This window comes from Heterocephalus glaber, unplaced genomic scaffold (assembly GCF_053883595.1).
Source record: "Heterocephalus glaber isolate CG9 unplaced genomic scaffold, H.glaber_assembly_v1.0 deba00001805, whole genome shotgun sequence".
In the NCBI taxonomy this organism is placed as follows: domain Eukaryota; kingdom Metazoa; phylum Chordata; class Mammalia; order Rodentia; family Bathyergidae; genus Heterocephalus; species Heterocephalus glaber.
Window position 1 is genome coordinate 3,604,302 of NW_028258480.1, and position 27,012 is coordinate 3,631,313.

At 41.2% G+C, this 27,012-nt stretch overlaps 2 protein-coding genes across 3 annotated transcripts; one reads left to right on the top strand and one right to left on the bottom strand.

The window, feature by feature from the left end:
* Window positions 1–6,562: 6,562 nt before the first annotated feature.
* Window positions 6,563–13,129, bottom strand: LOC110346725 (oocyte-secreted protein 3-like). Its single transcript, XM_021248332.2, has 5 exons — window positions 13,027–13,129; window positions 11,278–11,456; window positions 9,827–9,924; window positions 7,611–7,740; window positions 6,563–6,802 (listed from the first exon to the last, which is right to left on the bottom strand). Exons 1-5 carry the CDS (start codon window positions 13,115–13,117, stop codon window positions 6,761–6,763), a joined length of 540 nt encoding a protein of 179 aa, XP_021103991.1. The 5' UTR covers window positions 13,118–13,129; the 3' UTR covers window positions 6,563–6,760.
* Window positions 13,130–15,234: 2,105 nt separating this feature from the next.
* On the top strand, window positions 15,235–24,643 carry LOC110346726 (oocyte-secreted protein 4A-like). Of its 2 annotated transcripts, none has more exons than XM_021248339.2 (5): window positions 15,235–15,477; window positions 16,164–16,342; window positions 18,722–18,819; window positions 21,161–21,292; window positions 24,384–24,643. In XM_021248339.2, the coding sequence occupies exons 1-5, from the start codon at window positions 15,411–15,413 to the stop codon at window positions 24,439–24,441; spliced, it is 534 nt and encodes a 177-aa protein (XP_021103998.1). In that variant the 5' UTR covers window positions 15,235–15,410; the 3' UTR covers window positions 24,442–24,643. The 2 variants fall into 2 exon arrangements, with proteins under 2 accessions (XP_021103998.1, XP_021103997.1); XM_021248338.2 differs by having other exon boundaries at window positions 15,236–15,477; window positions 24,381–24,643.
* Window positions 24,644–27,012: the final 2,369 nt, after the last annotated feature.

Sequence of the window (27,012 nt, forward strand, 5' to 3'; positions counted from 1 at the left end):
TTTTTCTTTTCCTTTCTTTCCTTTCCCTTACCCCTCCCACTTCCCCTTTGGATCAAGGTGTGTAATAGATAATGTATATTTGATTTTTTTTTTAAAAAAAGCTTTCGCTTATAAGTGAGATCAGCCAATGTTTTTCTTTCTGGGTTTGACTGCATTTACTTAACATTGTGTCCTTGCAGTCCATACATGCTGTGGCAAATGGCAGGAACTCCCCCTTTTTACAAGGCTGAGTAATATTCTGCTGTGTGTGCATAGTCACCGTGGGCCAAAGGGGACCTGACTCATGACATAAAAACTCATGTTGGTGGGGAGCAGGAGGGTGGGGGTGAGGGCCAAGAGAGAAACCAGCGGGGTCAGCTACTGTGGACATTCAAACACACCAGGAGCAGCTGCTGTGGTTAGACTTGAGCTGCTGACAGCATGGAAAGAACCAGAGGGATTCTAGAAAGAAGTCCGGAGGCCTGCGGATGCAGGGCTTGGGAAGAAAAAGTAATTCTATAAGTTTTTTGCCTCTGAGAATCTGAATAAATGGTATTTTTCTTTTACTGCTATTGCCTGGGGTAAAACTGAGGAGAGAGAGGCTTATGATTTGAAAAAGCATGCATTTTGCTTTACATGCGGTAATTTTAATACGAATAGTGGACATTTGAGTTAATATCTTGCATAGGTAGTAGACCTCAAAAGAGATATTACCAATAGTGATAAGAGCTCTGATAATTTAGTGTATAGAAGACATTAAATTAAACTCACATGTGGTAGAGAAAAATTGAAGGATCTCACCAAATCTTCTGAGAGTTAATTTTGACCACTAAATACATACATAAAGTGACTCCATAATGAATCCCAGTTTTGGCTAGAATCAACAAGTGCACCTTTTAAATTCCAAGTGGAACCATCTTCAGTGCTTGTTGAAAATGCAAATTCTTCGGGCATATTTTCAGAATTCAAATTCATTAGACGTGGAGTGGGTTCATTCGCCTATGTTTTAATAGGTACTCAAGGTGTTCCCCATATAAGAATTCTCCACAAACTACCCAGGGAGATGAAATTTGCATTTGTTAGAATTCCGAATTAGTGCAATGGTGGGTGATATTTTTTCCTTAGAAATAAGCACTGAGAACATTTATCTGGACTCCTTAGATGTGTATCTCAAACAACTGTCTGGTAGACCAGACTTCATCTCGAAAATGCATAATGACATGACCACAGCCTTATTGTCAGAATTTCTGGGCAATTTTTTTCTCAAACTCTTAGCATTTTGCTCTACCAAGCCAAAAATTAAAGGTCCCTCTGAGAATCTAGAGAGAGGTAAGCATTTGATAGTCACGCTGTGGGGTAATTCTCTCTCTAAGATTTATACCCACCATTTTCCACAGTTGAATATAAGATAACCATTCCCTACCAGATGCAAGGAAAACTCTTCTGTCTTATAGTCAACCCCATTCTCCTACTAGTATGACACATCCTTCAAGGGAGAAGGGACTGGGGAGGAGAAAGCCACCAGTGCTCAGCCAGGTGAGGACATAAGGTATTCCAACACCAGCCGCTGAAAACAGAATATTTAGCGTAGCCCCTTCGCTATTAGTAACGCAGTAACAAACGGAAACATTCAGATTGGAAAAAGCCAAAGCATTATTATTACTACTATTGTCGTTGTTTTGTTATCATTTGCAGGGCTGGGATTGGACCCAGGCAAGCTCTCTACAGCTAAGCTCACACCCCCTGGCCGTATTATTGGTGACTCCCATCTCTCTCTTGTTTTGTAAATACCTGGATGGTCTCCAGAGCAAGTCCAAGTCAGAGAGAAAAGGAGAAGTAGCTTCACAGACACCAGGAAAACCTCCATCTGGCCAGAGCCCAGGGAAGCGCCCAGCTGGGGAACAGGAAGTGCCGTGAGGACCACCTGCCAAGTTTTGTGCCTCCCCAAACCCGTCAGATGTTCACAATAACCCATCCCGAGGTGGCTTGGAAACAGCCTTTACTTGTTACGGACCTGGCTGCATGACAGGCACTAAAGATCAGCGAGGCCAGTAAAGTGATGGGGCCCTGCTGGAGCTTTCGTGGACGGTACCCTCTGCGGGTCCTAGGACATATCTGGGGCTCCATCTCTTGCAGCTGTGTGTTCGCTGAGTTCCAGAGGGCTGGTCAAGTTTCCTGCAGGTTTTTGTTTTTCCTACCATTTCAATTTCTGCATACCTATGTTTCTAGGTGAGGGGTGGTGGTATGGATATGAGCATCTTCAAGGAGCTCTGCATTTGTGGCATGTCCCTAAAGCAAAGCTCTGAGATTAGGTGGGACCAGGACAGTCAGTTTTACCTGCTCTGCATCATCGCTGTGAGGCAGCCTTTATCAGGGCCTATTCTTAAGGCTAGTTCTTTTTTTGTGTGTGTGTGTTTTAAAGATAGGATCTTGCTATGTAGCCCAGGTTGGCATTGAACTCAAGGTCATCCTCCTGCCTCAGCCTTCTTAGTGCTAGCATTACAGGTTTTGCTACCATGCCCAGCTAGGCTAGTTCTTGATTCAATGTTGGGAAATACTTAGTGCTAAAGCAGAATTCCTTTATCACCTGAAAATCTTAATGTACTTTTTAAAAATCAAAAGCTCACTTTAGAAAAAAGAGATTATTATTTGCTTCACATGAAGCATATTATTTCAATATGAAATACTTGGTTAGAGATTTGAATAGTAAACCAGAATCACCTTCAGTTTTTGTTTCAAAACATGCATGGATCACTGGTCCCTATCACCAGGATTTCTAACTTGGTGAATCTGGGGCAGAATCCAAGGACATGTATCACTAATATGTTCCCAGATAAGACTCTTATGTTGGTAGCGGGTCCATGCTTTGTGAACCATAATTATTGATTAAAATGGGGAGACAGAGGTCTCTGTGTAGATGATGACCAATTTTATGGTCATTTGTTTAGGATGAATTTACTTCTCAGTTTTCTAGTTTGAAAATAAAGGGGTGCATGGTTCTTGGCTATATTTTAGAGATTTTTTTCCCTTCCTCTTGTAGCCCAGTCAAGTACCATAACTGATTTTATCCTTAAGGGCAGGGATTTTTTTTAACCTTTGAATTTATGGTATGAGAAAAGGGGTAGAGGTAAGAAATGGGAATAATAAGAAAACCATGGAATTATTATTGTTGGTTGAGTTTTCTGAATTTTACAGGTGCATTTTGCAATGTGTGAGATGATGGTGGATTGTTACCCAGATGAAAATGTAGGGTTTTATTAGTTTCATATGTATAGGACACATTGATATCACCATAAGCCCTAATTTGGGTGGGTAACATTGCCTAGGGCAAAGCTATAAACAGGAGTGCAGTATGATTCACCTGCATAGACAGGATCCGTGTTCAGACTTGCACATAACATGTTTAACCACCTGTGACTACACATGTTCCCATTTCCTCACCAATCTGGAAAGTTCACACTTAAAAATTAAGCTGAGATGGATGGGTCATTCATCGTACAATGGCGTGCTCAAATCTCTTGGGTGGTAGTGTTTTTGTATGAAAAATAGGGACATGGATGACGATGTTAGTTGCTCCCATTTATAAATCCTGTCACTTTTAACCTCACAATGTTTGATTCTACTTTAAAAAAGAATTCTTGAGCTTCTCCATGGGTCCCCATCTTTACAGTTCACATCCTCCCCAGTCCTTTGCTTGGGCTGTTGCATAGCTTCCAGCTGGTGAGAGAAGCAAGCTGAGGCTGAAATGCACGCTGCTACTTCAGCTCTTTCCTTTTTGAGCCCCATTATATTTGGCCCCTGGGGCAAGGGAGCCGGGATCTCCTTACTGGTAATCATGCTGTACAGCTAGATTTCCGTTCCTCCAACAGACTAAGCTCTACCTGTTACCTGGAGTAACGTAGCACTGATCATTCTCATCTTTCAGGTCTCAGCTTCTGCCACCTCTTCACAATGACTTCTATTGAACACTCATCCAAAATTGCTCTCTTTCCCATATCATTATTTTTGTCTTTGTTCAAATCGTTCTTTAGTTTGACTCCGCCGCCGGAGTGCAGGATCTACGAAGGCCGCGACTGATTCATTGCTGTTTTCTCATCACTGCCAGACACGTGACAGGTGAGCATTCATCTCTCTGTCAAGGCGAGGCAGGGAAAGCGTCAAATGGAAATGGATAGCAGAGTCCTGTTCACAAGATTCCCTCCCGATTAGATCCGCCCCCCTCCAGTGGAGGGAGTTTGCAAAGTCTCCAGTGGAGCAGAAGATGTCAGGTAAAGTTTGAATGGAGACCTCCAATGAACCCAGTGGTGACACGGGTCCCTTTAGCGTCTGTCTCCAACTTCCACCACACTGTTTCATGACTGGGTTCTGTACTGTCCCTTGCGTGTCCCAGCACAACTGAGCTCCTGCCTTTGAAACAGACCCTGCGTCCACACGTGGAATACTGACCGAGGGCAGGGCTGGGCCTGGGAGGAGCCTGCCTTTGGGTCAGCAGTTCGGTGCCGATGAGCTCTCTGTCTTCCTTCTCCATACGACCACGGACACTTCCCAGGACTTATCACACAGGCTGCTGCCTGCATTCACACAAGTTTCTGTCTAGTCTGTTTTTCTCCACCAGAGAGATGCATGTTGGTTGGGGGTGGTGACATAAATGCCTGCCCCTCGAAATGGAAATTCCCCACACCTTTATCAGCCTTTATTAAAGTTTCAGCATCATCTCAGGTGCTATTTCTCACCTTGGTAGCCTTTGGTGGCCTGCTGGCCTTTCTGAGTGTAGCCTGGAATCCAGCTCTGACATCAGCTCTTTTGGACATGCTATTTTCTTTACTGGGCAATCTCTCCTTTGTCTCTTAGCTAAAAACATCACTGTCCCTAGGGTTTAAGACCCTTTCTTCATTGTCCTTGTCAAATGACACCACTTTATATTAGATGCATCTGTAGCTCTTCATACTTTTTTTTTTTTAGTACTGGGGACTGAGCTCAGGACCTTCCACTTGCAAGGCAGGTACAGCACTACTGAGCTAAGTCCCTGGCCCCTCTTAATACTTCTCTTTTTCTTTTTCTTTTTTTTTTTTTGGTACTGGGGATCGAACTCGGGTCCTTGTGCTTGCAAGGCAGGCGGCAGAACCATTGAGCTAAATCCCCGGCCCTCTTAATACTTTTCTTAAAGAGCACTGAACAAACTCTATATGGGGAATTATACCAATAACAATTTTTCTTCTCTGGACCAATCCATTGTGTTTTCCTTCTTATCCATGATGTATGCCCAATCTACACCCCATGTATCCCTTGGGAATATTTGATCTTTTGCCCATAGTAATCTCTCCCTATATGTTATGGTAGTTAACTGAAGGAATGGTATTGTGGCAAGGTAACTAAAATGTGACGTCACAGGTATTGATGATTCTATTTCAAATATAATTTTGTAAAGAAAACTACAAACTTCTTGGGTTGAAGTCACTTTATAGTGTGGGATAGTCTTGCAGTGTACTGGCCTGGGCCTCATCATGTTCTAGAACATCTATGTATTTTTGTATAAAAGTGCATCTATTCACTCTGCACTATTGCCCATCTGTCCATCCAACATGCCCACTGCATTTTTTGATGGGAGGGGGAAGTTTATTTTATAATCTCTGCAGCATGTGGGGGTTTGGATTGCTTGCTTCCTGAACAGCTCTTATTTATCAAAACATTAGTAAAATCTGTAAAAATATAATAAAAGATCATTATAAGAAAAGCTACTACGGGTGGGTAGATGGTAGGTAAATACCACTGGCAGTGGGAAAATTTTAGTATTTGGAAAGGGGGTTTTAGAGTAGCTAATTGAGTGTCAGGGACTCTGCAAGGAAGGCAGGGAGGGACACGCAGGGCTCTCCTTGTGCCAGGAGGTGGCACTACAAAGCCACAGAGGCACCTAACCTGACTGTGGGTTCAAGCCAAGGAACATGACTTTGAAGCTGCCGTGGTCCCCAGACATTTGAAACAGAAGCAGCTTTCTTGCCTTGAAGGACAAAGAGATGGTCACAAGAAATAAGAGGATTCCAGGCTCAAATGGCCAGCGTCCCAGCGCGTGGTCCACATGGACAGCAGCACACAGCGTCTCGGTCTCGCCGCAGGCAGATGGACATGGAGGTGCCCTGCAGTGTCCCGGAAATGCAGCTGCTCCTGTGGAAAGGCTGAGGCCATGGTGGCTTCAGAGCACGTTTCCCTTGAGTCCCAGTCACCTGGACATGAGAGGAGAAGATGCCCGCTGTTACTCATGCTGGGGCAGAAGATGGGCTGCTCACTTGGGGAGGGGCAACTTTGACTCTTGCCAGGTAAGAGCTGCCCTGAGCTTGGGGCTGGGGCTCGCCCGGCTTCTGGTGGCTCTCAATTTCTATTCAATGCCCTCCAAGTAACCTTACAAGCTGTAGTAGTGCACATAGCCTGGACCAGTTTTTAATAGTTGGGTGTCACATAGCTAGAGCATGGCTTAACCCTAGGTTCCCACCTTCCTACTAACTCAGCCTAGCAGCTTAGAAATTAATTGATTTTAGCTAAGTTAGAAACACAATAAACACAGAGACACAATAAAATATGCCAACATTTATTAAAAAACACCAATAGCCTCTTCTCAAAGGCATCATAAAGGGGATTACAATAGATTAAAATGAGTTAAACTCACACACACATATATAAAAATGGAAGACCACATCCTATCATGAAACCAGGTTACTGTTTGTTGCTGCTTAGGGTCCCGGGCAGGAGCTTCTGAAACCCAAGGGATGGAGGCTGGCCAAGACGACTATGGAAGCGAGTGATTGTATGGCCTGGAATAAGGTGTTGACTGTGGGAAAAACAAAGTTCATAAGCAGCTAACATTTGCTATTTACGAAACCCAAGTTTCAGGGATATTGCCCCAAAGAAGGGGAGGCCTCTCTGGACTCAGGCACGGGAACGGAACCAGTGAACTTTCCACAGCTCTGAGACATGAGCTGTGTTGCACACAGTCATGAAATGGTCCAGACTTTCAGACGGGAGCAATATAGCATCTGCCTCCTAAACATTATGGGGAAAGGAAACAAGAGAAAAACCCCAAACACACACAAAGGACTCTTGTGATGTTTGAAGTGTTGTTTGAAATGGACCCCGTGATAAAACTCAAGTGAGCTAAGCCCATACATTTCCTTCACACACTCCCAGCCCCAGATGTTTGGTCTCTTTGGGAAAGACACACGAGAAGTGTCCCAAACTGACAACTCTGGAACTTATCAGTGTCTGTTTCTCTTATAGTCATTGGTTTTGGATTCAAATGTTCAGGGCCGAACTTTGTAAAGTGAAATCTTTACTGCCAAAGGAAACCATCCTAGGCTAAGGAGAGAATTATGACCGACAAGCGTAGGGTCTTCCTCAAATCAATCCCATGTGTAGTGTGGCATGAGGTATCAGGGAGAGAAGGCCACACATTGCTGTGTACACCTTCGCTTGAGAATCGTGGGCCTCCCAGGCCTGCGTAGGGGGTGGGGTGGAGTGGGGTGGGGTGTCTGCCTTGCCTGTCACAAACTTGCCTGTTCGTGACTGTCTTGAATTTTGTTGTCGTCGTTGTTTTTGTCATAAAATACCTGGCTGGGCACATTACTTGTGGGAATCCTTACCCAGCTATCCCGGATGTGACTTTGGCCACAGTCCACGCAGAATATGAATCGTTTCACAAACCAGTATTGAGCATCAGGTTTTTCGACAAGCAGAGGGTACATTTGAGGGTAATCGGGTGGGACACAGGGCCTTTCAGAGGAAAAAAGAAAAAGAAAGGAATTAAGAGGCAACACAAGGGTTTAAGAGTTATCATTCCTGGGATTGAACGTCAGGCTTAGGCCGTGTCTGTGGGCATGCAGAGCCCTCTCTGCGATGATGTCACGAGTTGTATGAGTTGTTTTTTTCTAAACTAAAACCTCAGTGTTTGGTTTTAATTGAAGTGTTGGCACTTTGTGATAAAAAAGTGGGTTTTGGGTTGCAGTTTGGACACTCGGTCTCAACAGCCTCAATGTAGCACCTTAATATGGATCCAACAGTTTAATGTTATAACCGATTACCAATTGAAGAATCACACGACTGTGTTATTGTTCAGCAGTAGCCGCCTCTCACCACATCCTTGTGGGATAATAAGTTGTAGGCACAGAAACTGTTCTCTCCTAAGTTGAGAAAAACTATTTCAAGAAGATACTCAGTGTGTGTGAGTAATTTTTGCTTGGGAGTAGTAATGGGTCTAAAACAAGACATTCCTAGAATCTCTTCAAGCTTACTTAATAGGCGACCAAGAGCTAATACAGTTTGAGTATTTTTATTGAAGACGCGTGTTAGAGGGGATCCAGGGAGGTAGGGGTGAGAGACAAGAGCTTACTGACCATCCTGGAGTGACAGCGAGGATCTCACTATGTTATCCTCTTTGGATAACCACTTTGTCTGGACATGAACCTGGGGCTCTTTAGTTGTGAGACGTTGGCAAATCATCTAATGTGCTTCTGTCCAAGTTTCTCATTCATTAAGTAGGAACATCATTAGTGACTCATGTATTGGGTTGATACTGAGGATTCAAGTGCCTAAAGTCCTTTGGAACTTATTGCCAGCACATAGTAGGAGTTCAACTGCAGTTACTGGTAGGAGTTCAACTGCAGTTACTGATAGGAGCAAGGGTCAGACAGTGTGAACTCAACAGCTGATACTTGGCCGAATCTATGACTTGCAAGCCTTCTAATCTTTTATCTTATTTAATTCTAATTTGCTTATAAAAATTATGTACTTACTGCTTAAACCATAGAACTTTCTTTTTAATGGGCTGCTTGATACTTAAAAAATTTTTTTTTTTACTTTCTAGAGAAAAAAGATTAATTTTTGGTTCGCTCTCCAGGAGAGAGGAAACCATGGGAGGCATAATTTTACTTCCTCCAGGCCTTCTGCCTCAGTTCTCTTCAGGGGAATAGGAAAGCATTAACCAATGGTAAATGTGGGAGCAGGAACTGGTTACTTTTAGCTCAGTCCTACTGGCTTTTTGGAGCCAGACTGTCTTTGAGGGACACATTCTGGCCCACCTTGTGGCCAGGAGGCCAGCTTACTGGACAGGCTTCATGCATTCAAGGGGAGACCTGCAATTGTCTATCTCCTCTAGCCCCAGGGTCAACAAATTCATTTCTGGTGGACTTTTAGGAAGGAGGCCTTCTAACTGAAGATGGAGAGCCTCATTCACCAATTGGCTACTGCAAAACGGAAGGGGACTAAGAGGTGGAAGGGAGAGGGAGGAGGGAGGGAAGAGGATGAGGTGGGTTATGTACATACCAACTCCACATGAGGAATGTAATCATTGTGTATTGCAAATATGCACTAACGAAAACAAAAATTGAAAAAAATCTTGCTGATTGACCCCTAAAAGAGAGCGAGAGAGAAAAAAGCAAACCAAAGCTATGTCTCCTGTGTGATTTATTACTGAATTAATTTCAAATTCAGGAGGGGAATAGATTATTTCCACTACCCCAACTCTTCTGCACAACTTAGAGCTTCTTGAATTATGAAGAAGATCAAGGCCAATTTGCATACTTAAGAAACCTCTACAGATACTGCATGTATTAGGTTGGCGATGTGTCTTCATGCCCCTTAGGGGAGTAGAAAGAAAGATCAAGTTGTACTCCTGGCTTTGTAATTTTGCTTAATTCATTTGGTCTGGGTTTTGGCCTCTGACTAGTGGGCCAACATGCTATAAAGCCGAGAAGCTAAATAAAAACAATTATAATTTTTCAAAGTCTCTGGATAAGTATGATACATTTCAGCAAAAAGCTATTACTGTGTTGGGGAGGAGCCAATGAATATTTGAACTGACCTGGGAACCGTACACTTTAGTTGAAGTTCAGCAGCAGCTAATCCATGCTTCGGTTTATATGTGAGCAAGGAGTGGAAGGCAGTTCCATCGTAGTATTCCTGATGGGAAAAGAGAGCTTTGATGTGCATATTCATTTATCACAACATATGTTCCAATAGAAAACTGGCTCCTTCAAAGTCTCTAGAGATCAAGATAGCTACTCCAATTAACATGATTACATTTCTTTCTTGCAAAGTAGAAGCACTTAGCTTAAGGAGAATATAAATGAAAAACATGTGGAGCATGATTTTTGAGAATTTGCAAGCGAGGGTGAGTTGGGTGGGAAGGTCTACTATTAGGTGTCTGAAATCAGAATTCTAGGGCACAAACATTTTTACAGGTACTTAGGGGAAATTTTTCCTTTTAAGGAGGATTGAAAGGACAAGATGATTATTCTGGAGTTCTGAAATCCTTTATCTGATACCTCTGAACTGAGATGTGTTAGTTTCTCTTTACTCCTCATTCTCAAATCTCTGCAAATATTAGGCATTTTAAAAGGAGGGCCTCTAGTTAAAAGTGCTGGGAACCATATCCATACTCTAGGAGAAGTTGAGCAGAAGTGAATCCATGCCATGGATGGTAAGTCAGCCAGGAATTACGTTTTCTGAACATAAAATATGTACATCCCATAGAGAACATTTGAAATATGTTTGGTGGTCAACAAATGAGACACAATTCCTATGGTTATATCATACTGCATCAGTTTCTCTATTTGCATGTAATCTACCTTGGCCTTCAAATCTGTTATGCTATTGAGATCATATTATGTACTATATGTAGTTTTATTCCTATTTGCAAAGAGGTTCTGATGTCATTAAGTTATTTTATAAATTGATCAGCTGGACATCATTCTTTATGCTTCCATTGGGGTGTAAGTGGCTTATCTCATTCAGCTATTAAAATTACGATTTAAGAAGAAGAAAAAATTAAGTTTGATCCCCAGTACCCCAAAAAAAGAAAAAGAAAAAAAAGCAATTAGCAGCACACTGGGTTTCTGTCCCTGGTTCTGCTAAGCACTAATTTCATATGTGTGATTACACTGCTGGCCTTCATGCCTCAAGTCTTTACCCTAAATAAGTGGGCCTGGTACCAATCTCACAGGATTAGGAGCAAGAGCCTTCGAGTGTGGCCGCTATATCTCGCTGCACATGCAATTCCTGCTCTACCCCAGCAGGCTGTGAGCTTTGTGAGAGAAAGATCGCCGAGTTTCTTATCTGTTTAAATGCTCAGTATCTACACACAGTAGTTCTGATAGGTGAATGAAAACAAGCAAGATTCACATTTCTCTTAGCCTTCCTTCTGGTCTGTGGCAGCACTTGGCAATACCAGCAGCATATTATCGTCACAAACACAGACCAGCCCTTCTGAGGAAGGAGTGCATATGGGATTGGGTGAGAAGGTCGACTCCTTACCAGCTTTTCAATTCCACAGAAGCTGACAGGATAATCAAACTCAATCTCGTCTGGTCGCACATAAATAGCCGGACAACCAGTCCCTAGAAATAATTCATCAGGGCCTACCAATTTATGCGGATGGAACAGGGCTCTTTTAGCAATTGCGCGGAAATTAAAACGGCTGCATTCCACCAACACTGTTAAAAGAGGAGAAAAAACAGTCAGAAACCTTTGGGTTTCCCGAACAACTTAAATTTGAGCAGGAGTAGGCCGCGCGAAGGGTGTAGTGCCGCTCTCTTCTTTTTACTGCTCCAAAACAGTTCCTTTCCTCACTGACAGCGCCCCAGTGTCCCCCGCCCACTGGCCCTGCACTCAGAAGGAATCATCGGAGCTCTCTGGTCGAAGCACAGAGCTCCGAGTTCCGGACCTGTGATGTCTTTGTACAACTCTTTGATACCAGAGTCCATGTTTTAAGTCTTTAGCCACAGCCATGTGCCACCTGGTGGCAGATGTGCCCTTCGTGGGGAGAACACAGTGACTCAGGGCCACAGAAGTGGGAAGAGCGGGGAATCATGCTGGCTTGTTGCTCTGAGGACTGCCCTGCCTTATCCCGGGAGACTGGATGTTTGATTTGTGCTTGGCCTGGACTCTTTTCCTGAGATTTAGGGTCATCTCTCTGATTAGCTACTAGACATTGAGACAGTATTTGACATAGTCCATTCAACAAGGGCATTTCCAATAAAGAACTCATGATTGCAGCCCACTTCCTGTCTATTTGTCCTTACCTCAGTCAGTAGCATCACAATCCACCCAATATCCAAACTATAACCCAATCTATATACCAATATCCAATCTATATCCCAATATCTGGGAATAGAACTTATTCCAGCTCCCTTCATACCCTCATGCTCTGAACCGGAGTCTTTTCACTTTTACCTTCAAAGTTTGTCTCACACCTGTTCATGTCCACATGATCAAGAGCAGGCAAAACTACTGCCGTCTCACTCTGGGACTGGTCAGCAGCCTGGTGAGGGGGGACTCGCCTCCTGTTTCCCTCTCTTCTAGGATGGATGTAGATACAATCATCTCACCAGCACACTACAACTTCCCAATTGCTTCCTCTCATAATTCACATAAAATCTGAAATCCTTGTAGCCTCTAACACCCTATTGCCCTGGTCACTGAATTTCCAGCCCTTGGAGAAGCAAGCACCTTAAATATCCTCTCTGGGGTGCTCTGGGAAGCAATCAGACACCTGGAATCGAGGGCAACTTGAAGTCAGTCTTTGCAGGATGCTCAAGGCCAGTCCATGCCCGACCTACTTGGCTGAAGGAGCATGGAGTGTTTAAGAAAGGGATTGTTTGGAGTTGTAGCTCAAGAAAAACTGACACTGATAATCCAGAGGGGAAGAGAGGCAATTGCATAAGGGAGGTCAGTTAGGGATGTGTGGCTGACTAATTCAGAGACATGTGAAAGAGCAATCGGCCCAACGGTGACTTCCTGGGAAGTTCCAGGAGTTCCCAAGTAGGAAGAAGTGGGAGGTGAGGAAGAGAAACTAAGTCTGGGAAAACTAAGAGCAACCTGAGTACCACACTCATCCAACTGTGTTTTCTGGACCCAAGGGGAGGATAAAGCATGGGACTGATGAGAATTACTAAGTTCTATTAGGATAGGACAATAAAGTCCTAGCAACCAAAAGTCCTGGGACTCTCAGCCATCGAGAAATCATCCCTTCAAAGCACCCCCAGTCCATGTTCACTCTGATACCTGGTTCTTGCCCAGAGCAAATCCACATCAAGGATACAAGTAACAGCAGCTGTCCCTCTATCCTGAGCATAGCCTTCATTATGCCAGCCATGGAGCTGAGACCTCCTCAGGCAACAAGCAGTCCAGAGGAACTGGGAAGCCTGGAGTGCTTTAATACCCAGGGCCACTCAGGTGTGCTCAGTTAACCCAATTCAGAGAGGAGAGAGGGCACCACTTGAGCTCATTGTGAACATCAGCTCCCGACTCTCCCGATCTTGATCCCTTGGGTAGAGAAAACCACAGTGTCCTATACAGTGAACCCAGCCAAGCTGGATGGAGTGCTTGCTCACTGAACTGTTTTTCCTTCTTACCTTTGAAGAGCTTGAGAAATGGCATTCACTGGCTAATTTTCTGATACTCTTTGACCTGATTTGGGGATGCCACAAAGCTGTGACTAATGATACACTTGCTCTGTTGTTGGAGTCGTTTGCTCCCCAGCTATGATCTGTATATTTAATCAATTCCTTGGGTGCTTGTAGGACCCACAGCAGCAGCTTCGGAGCTTCATCACTGTTATCAATCCGGGAGGAAGAAGCCAGCAGGGCCAGGAGGCCCACCTTGACTATGCCTGTATTTTGCAAAAATCTCCCCTGGTAGGTACAGTCCTATTCTCTTCAATGGTTTCTTTCTTTCTTTTTTTTTTTTTGCACTGAGGATCGAACTGGGATCCTTACGCTTGTGCAGCAGGCAGTGAAACCACTGAGCTAACTCCTCAGCCCTTTTCAATGGTTTCTTAATGTCTTCCACAGAAGTCAAATGTCTAAGCATTTGATCTTTTTCTTTTCTACCATGTCTTTACTATCCCAAGAGGAACAGTGGGGTGCCAGGCACTGGTGGGTGCTTCTGGCGAAGGCCTCCTGGGTGGGCTGTGTCATCTGAAGGGTTTCAAAATTCCTACAATCTATGCAAAGCTGAAGTTTTCTTCAAGTTGACGCTAATGAAAGTGTTTATTCATTTCACTAGTAATACTGCTTTTCCCAGGCTGGGATTTGTACAAGCACAAGAAGGTGCTGTCATTGTGCCACTATATCATCAAAGACAAAGACAGATATGGCAAGTGCATTGAGAGACTCCCCAAGAACCTATTGAGAGATGCTTCTCTGGAAAATAATTTGAAAGGTTTTAAAATGCAAATAAAAGGATGCTATTTTATAAAGGAAAGGAAAACTCTGAGAAACTATGAGAAATGGAAAAAATGGAAACAGTCTTTGTAAATAGGGAAGGGTGGAGGAGGTGAAGGGAGGGCTAGGAATGGGGAAAAAATAAGAACCAAGATGCATCATGTAAAGGTACAAGCACCCAATGAGAAATGTAATTGTGTTGTATACCTAAAATGTACCAATGAAAGAATTAAAAAAAATGATTTTAAGAGTTTATTTCACATTGCACATCAAACTAGTATTTGAAGGACCCTAGTTAGCAAGACAGACTCCATATTGCTGCTTGACCCACCTGCCTGCCCTTTAGATGAACTCAGAAGGAGGAAGCTCAAAAACCTCCTCCCCTTATAAAGTCTCTTTAGAAATAACAATTAATCAACTATTGTTTTACAAATGTTCTAACAGCAGGACGTTCCGCTTCTGCATCTTTTGCTTGCTTTGCTAGTTCTATCACGTAGAGGGGCCTAGAAACTGCTGGCCTCAAAGGTGTATAAAACATGTTTGTCTCCCCTGGGTCGAGGCTCGAGTCCGATGCTCGGCTCAGGTCCCGGCTGGTAGTAAATTTGTGTGTGGATTTAAGATCAGTCTCTGGTCGGTTCTCTCTCACTGGGTGTAACAGTTTACCTGAGTCAGAATCTCCTGCAGCTCGTTAAAGGGATGTGTAAGTAGGTCTCAACCTAGCCTTACTGGGTCACTATCATTGGCTACCAGGCCAGAAAATTGGTGATGTTTCACTGGAAACCATTATGGAATGGTAATAGTAATGATAATGGTAATTGATGCAATATCATCAATCAATGTATAAATTATTCTTCTGTACCACCCACATGGAGGCTCTGAAATTATCTTGCTAGTCCCTCCTCTCGGTGGTCCAGTGGCTACATTTCACATATCGCGTTAGGATTTCAGACTCATCCTATGGCTTGGGAAGACACATGGAGAATATAGTCTAGACCTACTTTATATACTTCCCTCATCTGATTTTCTGAATCATTATCATCAATCACAACTATTTTACCCTGGAAGAGGAAAAGCTGGTTGTGGTGAGGGCTTTGGCAGTGTTTCCTTAGTGATGGATTGCAGCTGAGGAGGCCAGGGTTCTATAAACACCTGAGCCACTCTTCCTTGACTTCCTGTTTCCCTTACTTCCTGTTTCTGTGGTACCCTGGATGGAGACCTGAGGTGATGAAGATCAGTGGTGTGTTAGCGGTGCTCCTCATGGTTTTTGAGTCCATTCATGGTTTAGAAGATGGTAAGGAAAAGGGAATTCTGTAGTGAGGCCTCTCTGGCAGTGGTATGCTTTCTTACATAAGGTTGACTTTGGGAATTAGTATTTTATAATCTGGTGATCATCTGCTAGAAGCTAGCCATTGCCATTCTCCACTCAGATACACCGTTCTTCCTCTTGAATCCCCAACAAGGTGACTTCAGGGTGCTGAAATTTTAAATATTATCATATTATGTATATTTATAATAATGTTAAATATTATTTTATTTGAGTAGAAGACTTTAGTTTGCCATAGGGTAATGAGGTATAATTGACTTAAACATTAAAAGGAAAGCATCTAATTGCTTTTTCAAGTGTTTTTCCAAGTGTTTATGACCAAGCATTGAAGCATTTCAGGTCTATATCCAGTGTACTTGGATATACTTCAACAACGTATTCTTGATGTCTATTTGTAGATGACATTCGAATACTCTCTAGGGAACCTGGTGAAAAATTGTTTTATGAGCCTCTGTGGTTTTTCTCCATTCAGATGAAAAGACTGAGCCATGGAGAGAACTTATCCAAGATCACACAGTGGGAAATATATAAATAGAATCATACCATTTTCATGCTAGAGTTGAGATCCAGGCTGATCAGAGGTTAAATGTTTTCTGAGCTATTGTTTGGAGACGGACAGGATATATGACACTTTCATTTCTTTCTTTCATCAGTGATTATAACCTGTAGTGAACAGTGGCTGCGGGTGAGAGTTAAATGGCAGGTTCTCGGGAATCACCAGGAGCCCCGGCCATCTGAGCTGTATCTAGGAACTCGCTGTGCTGCAACCGGAAGGCCCATGGGTTACTATGAGTTTTTTTATTCTATCTCTCAATGTGGAATCAGAGCTGAAGTAAGAAAAGTTATCATTTCAACAATGTCCTTCGGTTTTATTTTCAGTGTTACAAAACAGTCATTAAAGTTAACTGTAAACTAATTTTTAGCTGATATAATATTGATTATCTTTAGTTTTTGGATCATTTCACAACAGAAAAGATGGCAGGTAAAACATGGAGCTTTACCTATGGTGCACTTACTTATGTAACTTCTTCAATGTATTTTTCTTGCCTTTGATGGTGAGATCCTATATTCTCTGTGATAAAGTCTACACAGAGCAAAACATTTTAGTTTGAAACATCCTGACAAACTCCCACCTGGTTGTCAGTGTCTAAAAATTTCAACTGAAATAGGGAATAAAAAGTTACATAGCTGCTGTATAGTTAAAGGGGAATCAGTCTTTTCTGAGGTTGCATTAACTATTCCACATAAAATGGATCATTAGGTGTGTGTGTCTGTGTGTATGAGAGAGAGAGAGAGAGAGAGAGAGAGAGAGAGAGAGAGAGAGAGAGAGAGAGAGAGGCAAAGAGGGAAAGTGCCTAGCTCAAAGTGAGAGAAATAAGCAACATTATTAAGCAATTATGCTCCTGTTGTCCTGATGAGCATTTTAGAGGCTTCAGTTCCCTTCAGCCACATAATACCTAGTGCAGGTTATGTTCACTTAACTAATCGGCCTTACTTGGTGTCAGGTGGTTTATGTAACCTTCACAGTACCCTGATACTTAGACAGTGTCATGCCCATTTTAAAGATGAAGACATAGAAGCAGAGTAACACGTCACACAGCAACGGAGCCCTGAATTTAAATGGGTCTTAGTGCTGAGCCCCTCTGCCTCTCACATCTGGTGATGTTGCTTTACATTGGCTTCCTGCTAGATTTGGTAATGGCAGCTTGGTTTTCCATTTTGGTCCCACACCAACTCAGCTTTAGCTTATAGAGGTGAGATTAAAATAGATGTTGAATAAGTAAATTTAAAAAATTGTTACAGTTATGTTTACATACAAAATTTAGTCCCGTAAAAGACACATTGGCACAAATCCCCCTCAGGTAACACCCCACTTTGAACACACTTGTCCCATCATTCTTGCCACTTTCTGAAGCAGTTCCAGAAATCTGCTTTCCTGTCTTTACAAGCTGTGATCAAATACACAGTGAATGCTGTTGCCGAGTGCCACCCGGTGGAAAGGGAGGTTTGTAAAACACACGATGGTGCGAACTCGCCCTCCTTATTCGCTGAGTCACACTGTGGGACTTCAGGCTCTTCCCCAAAGTAGAAATACATGATGGAAAGCAAATGTTTTGAATTAATTCAGGACATTGCGGTAGCCACAATAGTGCAGCTAAAGACACTTACAAAATAGGACTTCCAGAACTGCTTCAGGAAGGGGCAGGAACAATGTGATAATTGTGTTTAGAGCCAGAGGAAGTATTTTGAGGGGGATTAATGACATTGTGTCTTCTAAAAAAAAAATCTAAACATTCACTATATTTTCTGATCCTCCTCAGATAATTTAGGTGGACTGATTTTACTCTTGGATCCAAATATATGTCCCATGACTTTGATCTCCCCTGAATCTCCCAATGCTTTCCATATCTCAAGCTTTGTACAAACACTTGTTAAATAAAATGTAGGCACTTAATAAATACCTGTGGAATGAGTGGTTCAGATAATACTGATTATTCAGTGGAATAATTCCACAGCTAGCAGAATCTTTCTGATAGGTTTACAGGATTTTTTAGTGAAGAGGATTGGTCTTTTCCATTAGAAAGCAGATAGATATTGGAAGCAGTTAGGTCCTGAAGTTTCACTTTGCAAATCCTGAGCAAAGAAACTGCCTGAAAAAAAGGACCAACCCAGGGAAAGTAAAAGATATGAGATCCTTTTTCAAGGGAAATTGAGAAACAGGTATTTGATTATGTGATGGATTTTTAAAAAATCAAGTTATTCCTAATATCTACTTACCTAGGACTCTCAGGCACATGGGTCAATATATTCCCATGTGTGAACAAGTAAGATGAAATTCAAAGTCTTTAATATGTAATAAATATGTGTGTGACACTCAACCCTAAAAATTCTTACCAGATCCTTTTATAGGTCAAGGGTTTGGAATTATTTTCTCTCTGTTCACAAAAAGAACAAATGTTAAATATAGAATTTGAACTTGTGCAATCTAAGGTGCTAACAAGCCCTTGAACAGCATATTTTAAGATGTTAAATAGTCCAATTTCAGGTGACTAATATGCAAGTACCGATTCGATCCCACTGTAGGGGTAAGGCAAATGCTTGCTCATTTTTGACTCTGCTTTGTGTTTCAATTATAGAATATGATTTTTAAATTCAGTTTAACATCCAGACATAATGAAAACAACCAGTTTTATACTCTTCACCTGTTTAGGTACGCTTATGGGGTATTCTCATTGAAAGTTCAATCAATTATGAACCGGAAAATTCAGATGTCTGGGGTTTCTTACCAATATCGTGCTATATTCAAAGGTAAGCATCATAGACCACTGAGATAAAGGTTACCTGACATTAAATCAAATGCCAGGTGTTCCTAGAGTAAACCTGTAAATGCTGTGGTTGAACATTAGGGTCCTGTGTGATCTGCAGAGTTCTGCTTAATCCTGTAGGTCGATCTTTCAAAATTCAGTTGATTCTGTCAGGGCCTTTTCTGAAGGAGGAGAGGCTACCAGTAATACACTGGTAGCTGACAGTATTGAGTCAAATGTCAACTTTCTTGTTCAAGATCCCATGTTCTCAAATCTGCCTTAAATTATCACTATAAATACCAAGAGGTGCTGGTAATCCTTATGTGAATGGGTCAGACACTGTAAATTTTAGTGGATCAGGGTTAATGATTGCTGAAAGCAGTTGATAGGAAAACAGAGGGTTCTGAGGTTTATATGCTATGCAGTTAGAATTGTCTGTTTATACTGTTTAGCCAAGTCCTAAGTGTTATAGAGTCAACAGTAGTACATTGGGTCCTCAGTACTTGTTAATTGGTTCTAGAAGATGCAACAACTACCAAAAATGATGACTACCAAAAAATTATTTTGGCTGGAAAGGGTGAGTCACCAGGGCATTACTACCTACAAACTCTAGCTTGCTAGTATGGTTCTGAACAAGTTGAGTATATGAGGAATACTGGAACAAAATTTTCATGTCAAAAATGCATTGAGTACCAAATTCAACAGGTTTCAAAATGGTAAAGCACCAAGATGTGTCTGTATTATGCACAACCATTTTGACATTTTTGGTAAACCTTCCTTTTCTTAGGTGTTCCACTTCTATACCTACCATCCCTAATCTTCCCCATACCAATGCCTAAAATTTTAAGGAGCCGTTAGAGTGAATCATTCTATCTCCTTGGAAATGGTTAGGTTAGAGCTAGAAAAGACTCAAAAGTGGAGTATTCCTCCAACATTTTCAAAGTAGAATGGAATAAATCTCTGATGTATAATGTGATATAAAAATCATGACCTGCTACAGAGGAGCTTTCTCTCTTGATGGAAATAATTTCTTCTGTGAGAGAATGAAACAGAAGAGTCTATAGATGCAGAGCTAGGTTCTATGCACTTGGGGTTTCAGTATCAATGGTCTGAGCCCCATGGAGAAAAATGAAAACTAGACAGTTGTATTTATTTTACAGTCACTGAATTTCAAATGTTATGTGAAATTCCCTTCTACTATTCCATACCACCTTTGATCCTTCTCATAGATGCATGAAAACATTAATTATAGGTCATATCCTCAATCACATATACAACTGAATGCTTCCTTCCTCTCATACTTCCAACTCTGCACAAAGAATTTGGAGGCAAGCAGAGCTCACCATAATCTCTGGATACTTCCTTGCTTTTCCTGCCATCATGTATGCAAATATGAGAGTGGATGAAAGAGATTGCGAAGTCCACCTGGTACTGAATTACATGGTGCAACTGTGATACCAGCTAAATATATGCCCTGTGTGCTGAAGCCTAACATATTTCAAATTATGAATAAATGAGGTTCTCGAGGAAGCCCTACAAGGGCAGATTGTCTCAACTGTAGGATTCCTAACAGGAAAATCTAGATAAGGCTTTTTCCATTTCACACTACTCCATCTCTGTTCTGGGTGGTTGTTGATTCGTTATTCTGGCATCTTGTTTTTTGGGACAGTTTCCTCTCCAGCTGACAAGCATTCCTGGGCAGTGCCCACAGTGAAGAGCTGGGAGCTGGGTGTGTGGTGGGAAACTGACTGCCATGCTCTACTGAACTGTCTGGGAGAATGTCTGCTCACATGTTTCTCTGTCCTCCACCTTTCCTCCCTTGGGCAGGTCCGCAAACAAGCAGACAGCCTCATGGGAGGAAGACACCAGTCTCCTGCTCTGAGTACCCACAGTTTTGCGGGCTTGATTTAAGACACTTTCCTCTGGCTTTGTAGAAGGAAATAGAATTTCAGTGATTCCTTCATCCTTCCATATAGGCCAAGAACTCAGAGCTGTCTGTGTAATCGTGTTTTGCAGACATGTAGCAAGATGACTAGAGATGACAGAGTGGCTCTGGCCACTTAGAATTTCTGGCATCTGGCATTTCAGTTAAACCAGTTTTGGGCTCCATTTGCATTTTTACGAGGTAATGAGAAGTTCCATTCAACATGCCTTTAAGAATGCTTTCTTCTCTAAAATACAAATTTCCTTTTTTTGCCTAAGCTAGTCGATTTAGCATTCTATCACTCCTCACCCAAAGATCTTGTCTAATTTGGCTTCTTTCCCCTTACTACAATCTTCTCTTCTCTCCCCAAACAGTATATGTACAAGTCTCAAATCTCTATATAATGACTTCTCTCATTCAGATCATTTACATTAAATTATTCGAAAAAGGTAAAAGACGATAAGGGCGACGCGTCCAAAAAACCAGCCAGAAAGAAGAGTTCAAGGTTACTTGAAGCAAAAAACACAGGGACCCGCCCAGAAGGGGCAGTAAGGTGGGTATATTGTCTTCTCACTAAGCTACAGGTTTCACGGTAGATTTATGAAAAATGGCCCGGGTTGAAAAAGGTGACATGAATCACACATTGTATATCATGTGCCCATTGCTATTTCAGCTTAGGATTACTGTGATGATTAATTATTGATTCATTTAAAAACTTTACTTATTGTGGTAAGAATACTTAACTTGAGATCTACCTTAACAAATTTTTAAGTGTGCGATACATCATTCTTGAATCTACAGGTCCAGTGTTGTGCAGCAGATCTCTAACGCTTATGCATCTTTCTCAAATGAGACCTTATACTGATTAATTAGTTAACTACTCATTTCTCTGGAAACCACCATCCTACCCCATGTCTCTGTAGATCAGCTTTTAAAATTAATTAACATTTTCTTAGTATATGTTTGCCATACATAATGACCACATTCATCATTGGGAATTTGTACCTGTACATAACATATCAATTCTTTTTTTACCATTCCCTCTCTTCCCTTCAGCCCTTCTTCCCCTCCTCATTAACAAAAACTCTGTTTCCATTTTTTCCCTTCCTCCTTCACCCTCCCTTGTTTGCTTTCCTATTTGAATAAGTTCTTCGTCTTTCCTAATATTCGTACTCCATTTTGCTCCTTATTTACACTTTAGGTTTCTCACATGAGAGAAATAATGCAACATTTAAATTTGTGGGTCTGATTTATTTCACTTAAGATTATGGCTCACAAATCTATTTACCTAAAAATATCTCAAGTTTATTCTTTACGGCAGAGTAGTAATCCATTGTATATAAATACCACTTTATACATTTACCTGTTGATGGGCATATGGGCTGTTTCCAAGATTTAGCTATTATAAATTGTGTTGCTATAAATGTTAGTGTGCATATATCATTGTGGTATGATGACTTTAGCTTTTTTGGGAAGATACCTAGAAGGGGAATAGCTGGGTCAAATAGGACTTCTTTTAGGTTTTTGAGGATTTCCATAGTGATTTTACCAATTTATGCTCCCACCAACCATGCAGAAGGGTTACTTTTCCCCCACAGCCCTGCCAGCATTTATTATTGGTTGATTTCTTTTTTGGTACCAGGGATGGAACTCGGGACCTTGCGCTTTCGAGGCAGGAGGCGGAACCACTGAGCTAAATCCCCAGCCCTTGATTTCTTGATAATAAATAGCCATTCTTTCTGGAGTGAGATGGAATCTCTGTTTTAAATTTGTATCTCTCAAATATGCAGCGATGTTAACAGTTTTTCATTTGCTGATTGTATTTCATCTAAGAATTGTCTGTTCATTTCAGATGCAGTTTTGGATTGGATGTTTAAATTTGGGGGCCTAATTTTTTGAGCTCTTTACATATTCTAAATATTAGGCCTCTGTCTGAGGACAGCTGGCAAAAGTTTTTCCCACTCTGTGGGTTGTCTCTTCACTCTGTTGGTGGTTTCCTTTGGTGTGCAAAAACTTTTAAGTTTGATGTGATCCCATTTGTTGATTCTATTATAGGCCAATCTCTTTAATGTACATAGATGCAAAAATCCTCAATAAGGTATTGGCAAACAGAATGCAGTAAATGATCAAAAAGATTATACACCATGACCAAGTAGGATTCCAATTCATTCCAGGGATGGAGGGACAGTTCAACATATGAGAATCAACAAATGTTAACACAGCACATAAACAGAGTCAATGACAAAAGCCACACGATCATCTAAATAGGGGCAGAAAAATCATCTGAGAAAGTCCAGGATCCATTCATGATAAAAACCCTAAAGGAAATAGGAATACAAGGTCTTTGTCTCAATCTGATAAAATCCATCTATAACAAATCAACGGCCAACGTCCTCATAAGTGGAGAGAAGCTGGAAAGTTTCACTCTACAATCAGGAACAAGACAAGGATGCCCATTATCACCATTCTTGCTCAGAATAGTTTTGGAAACATTAGCCAGAGCATTTAGACAAGAGAGAGAAGTAAAAGGAATATGGATGGGAAAAGCTTTAACTTTTTAAATGCCTCCTATATGTGCAATTATGCAGTATTTGTCTTTTTCCAGTTGACTTTGTTTCACTTAGCATAATGCTCTCACATATTGATACACATTGCAGAATTTTCTTTAAGAAGGCTGAATGGTATTCCATTGTGTGTGTGTGTGTATGTGAAATGTTCTCTTTATCTATGTAGCAGTGAACATTTAGGCTAGGCTGTTTCCACATGTTGGTTGATGTGAACAGTGCTGGATTCAAACAGGAGTGCTAACATATCTTTAAAATCCTGATTCCAATAAATAACTGTAAATTTTTATAATTACGGATATAATAGGCCAAAGTACTTCTTTTTATCCTTTTAGGTAACAGTTTTGTTACTATGCTCTCAATAGATATTTTATTTTATCAATGTCAAACCAGCAAGAGAAAAATCTTTGTGATGTACATATGCATGGGATTGGGAATTTTCATAGATGTGGTAGTTAACATGAATGCTAACTCTAACATCAGCTGTTTTTTTTAGTAACACCTTTTATTTTGGAATGTAAGATAAATCTCTTTCCAATTAAGCTATAAAAATGGCCTACAGCCTTTAGATTTCAGTATCTCAGATGGGCTACACCTTTTATTCTACATCAATTTGGTGCTTTTAAATAAAAACTTGAGACATTGCTCTTATGAAATATTAGTGTTTTATTAATAAAGGTATACATAAGTAACAGAACTGCTATGCTTGAATCATAGAATATTAAAATATTCTATGAGTTATGGGCTTTAGCCAATTACCAGTCCAATTGTTTAATTACAAGATGGCCAAAATTTGCATATTTTTGTTAATTATTATAATACAACAGGAAATACTAAAATGACAATTTTATCAAACTTATCCAGTATAAGAATCCAGTGGTTGAAGTGACACCTGTCTGAGCAACCCTAGGAGTCAGTATGGGGCGCTGCTCGCATGGTGCCCGGGTAGACCATTACGTGGGTAGAACGAGTACTCTCTTCTCCCCGGCTCTCACCTGTTGAGCTTCAGCGACCCTAGGAGTTCTACACTTGTTTCCCACCAGTGCTACTTCATGAATTTTTTTTCTTTTCTTACAGCAGTATTGCAGGACCATATCCAATTTCTCCCTCCCGGTTAAGTATGGAAATTTATCTGTGAATGCAGGAGGGAGAGGCAGCCACAGTGACCCCGGAACTGTGGCTCCTGAGGACTGTCCTGCCTGTTGGAGAATGGGCTAATGCCTATGGATTTCATTTTCTACCTGTTTTAAAATTACCATTTTAAATTTCCTCTGCAGTCTGTATTTATGAACATTTTGGTGTGTGTGGGGGCAAGAGCTTCTTCAGAGTTTAAGCTTGTAATGAAGGAATTTTTTAAAATAAAGATTTGAAATTCTTAATAACTTTTTTATTCTTTGGAAAAAGTTACACCCTGACCCGTGTGATGCCGTAGACTATTATGTGGGTCTCTGAATGATAACTGAGGGCGATTCTATGCACTCCAGTTTGTATTAATGTTTGTATCACTTCCTCCTGGTGATGGGTGCAGCATAAGGTGAAATGAAAGTTCTCTCTAGCTGGTGGAGAGGAGAGCAGATTTTGCTATTCTCTATTACTGTCTTCCCTACGTATTTTCTGTTTGTCCTTTTTCTATTGTTATTTCAAGCCAGTTTGAATTCTTATGGTCATCTATCTCGCTCATAAGAGGAAGTTGAAATTCAAAGACAAAATAAGATTCCAGATCGTTTCTACTTCATTTTTGTTAGCTTTGAACCAATAATAAATCTCCACTTTCCAAAAATCTTGACTTACAAAGCAGTGGGTTAATTAGCAGCTTTTGAAGAATCCTTTCAAAAACTGTATGTTTTTAGGAGTCCTCTTAAATACTTGAATCTTAGCCTTTGGATTATGAACCAGTTGACAAAAAAGGCAAGGAGGGCACCCTAAGCACAATATATTCTTTATTCCTGGTTCAGTTGTCAAAATGAGACTCCTTGAAATCTCTGCCCTTCCTTGATTTACCCAACCAGTCAGAGGGAGGAGTCCCTGCCTCACTGAGCTTCCATGATGCAGAGACCTGGGACCAGGAAGAAACCAGGGGAGACCAGCACCCCCACACCCCAAGCACATAGGATGACTCTTCTCACTAGAGGGTGTGGAGATTGAATTCTCTTATGAGAAACACTGAGGGAGAACTGAAGAGAAAATTTATGTGTTTCAAAGGCTGTTCCTTCTCGGGTAATGGAGTAGAAAAATAATCTCTCCCAGTAATATCCTGCTGTATCCATTCTCCCTGTTTTCTACTCTACCTTGTTTCCCTTTCTAGTAGACCCCCGAGGGGCTTTGCTGACACAAGATAGAATATACTTATTCCTGAATGGAAGAGAGTGAGATTTTGTTTTCAATTCATAAGGAAATGTTTCCATTTGCCTTCTCTGAAAAGAAGGTATCACTGATTTCTGGTAATTTATAAGGTAGTTTATTCTGAGTTGCTATCATTTCTCAAATCAACAGGTGTCTTATACACGCGAAGGTTATGTCCTTTCTACATCAATTCTTTCACTCTAAGTATTTTTTTCATTAAATTTATGTGGATGAAAATTTCTAGAAACCAAGAGCAAACAAAGTTCCTGCAAAAATAGCTTTTAAAAAACCCAAAGAAACAAAAACAGGTGTTTTACAAAGAAGGGAAATTCTTGATGCAGTACCTACTGGTTAATCTCTCCCTGTTGTCAACGGAAAGCAATAGACCAAAGGATGGTGCTCCAATCACACAGTGCATAAAATCAATCTAAAATAGAAGAGCCTGGTAATTGGGGGTGAATTTGGAAGTCAGGACATATTCATAAAACAGAGTAATAAGACATAATATATAGAGAAAAGTTTTTATTTTATTTTTTTGGTAAAGGGGATTGAACTCGGGACCTTGCGCTTGCGAGGCTGGTGCTGGAACCACTGAGCTAAATCCCTGGCCCAAGAGAAGTTTTGCTAAATCAAATTAAAAAATGATGGGCTGGGGATTTAGCCCAGTGGTTCCACCACCTTTCTCACAAGCCCAAGGTCCAGAGTTCGATTCCCAGTACCAAAAAAAAAAAAAAATGAAACTACTCATTCCATCATTTTGCTCAGTCTTGAAAAATAGGAATCTTTCCAATTTTATGTCAAGTTGTTGGAAATGTACACCCAAATTTTCATTTATATATCATGAATATGTCATTATGAAAACACCCGTAACTATTAGAAATCTAGCACCTTAGTATTTCAGGATAAGACTTAAACTTCTGTTAATCCTAAGCATCCTTTTAATGCATTTAATGACAAGATAGATGAAAACAGGAAAGAGGTCATGGTTGTCAGGCACTGTCCTGAGTCGTTTACATGAATTCATCCTTAAATTTATATGCAGCCTATTGAACAATCAGGTGTTAAAGTGGCCAATTAGGAGGACAAGTCAAGTTGACATTGAAGTGGTTTTTTTGAAGCAAACAGTTGGCTCCCTAAGGGTTAGGAGAGGAATTGTACTGAGTCAAGTGGAGAAGGTCCTGGCCACTGATAAGGAGGAATGCAGATGCCTGTGCTGGGAGGACTGGCCAGGAAGCCCTTGACTCAGCTCCCAAAGCCCCATAGTTTATTGGCTCTGCATCAAGCCTGATGTGGGCACAGCTCTGCCTCCTGGGGCCTGCTACACAGAGCCTCATGATTGACTAACAAGGGATCACACGCAGGATTT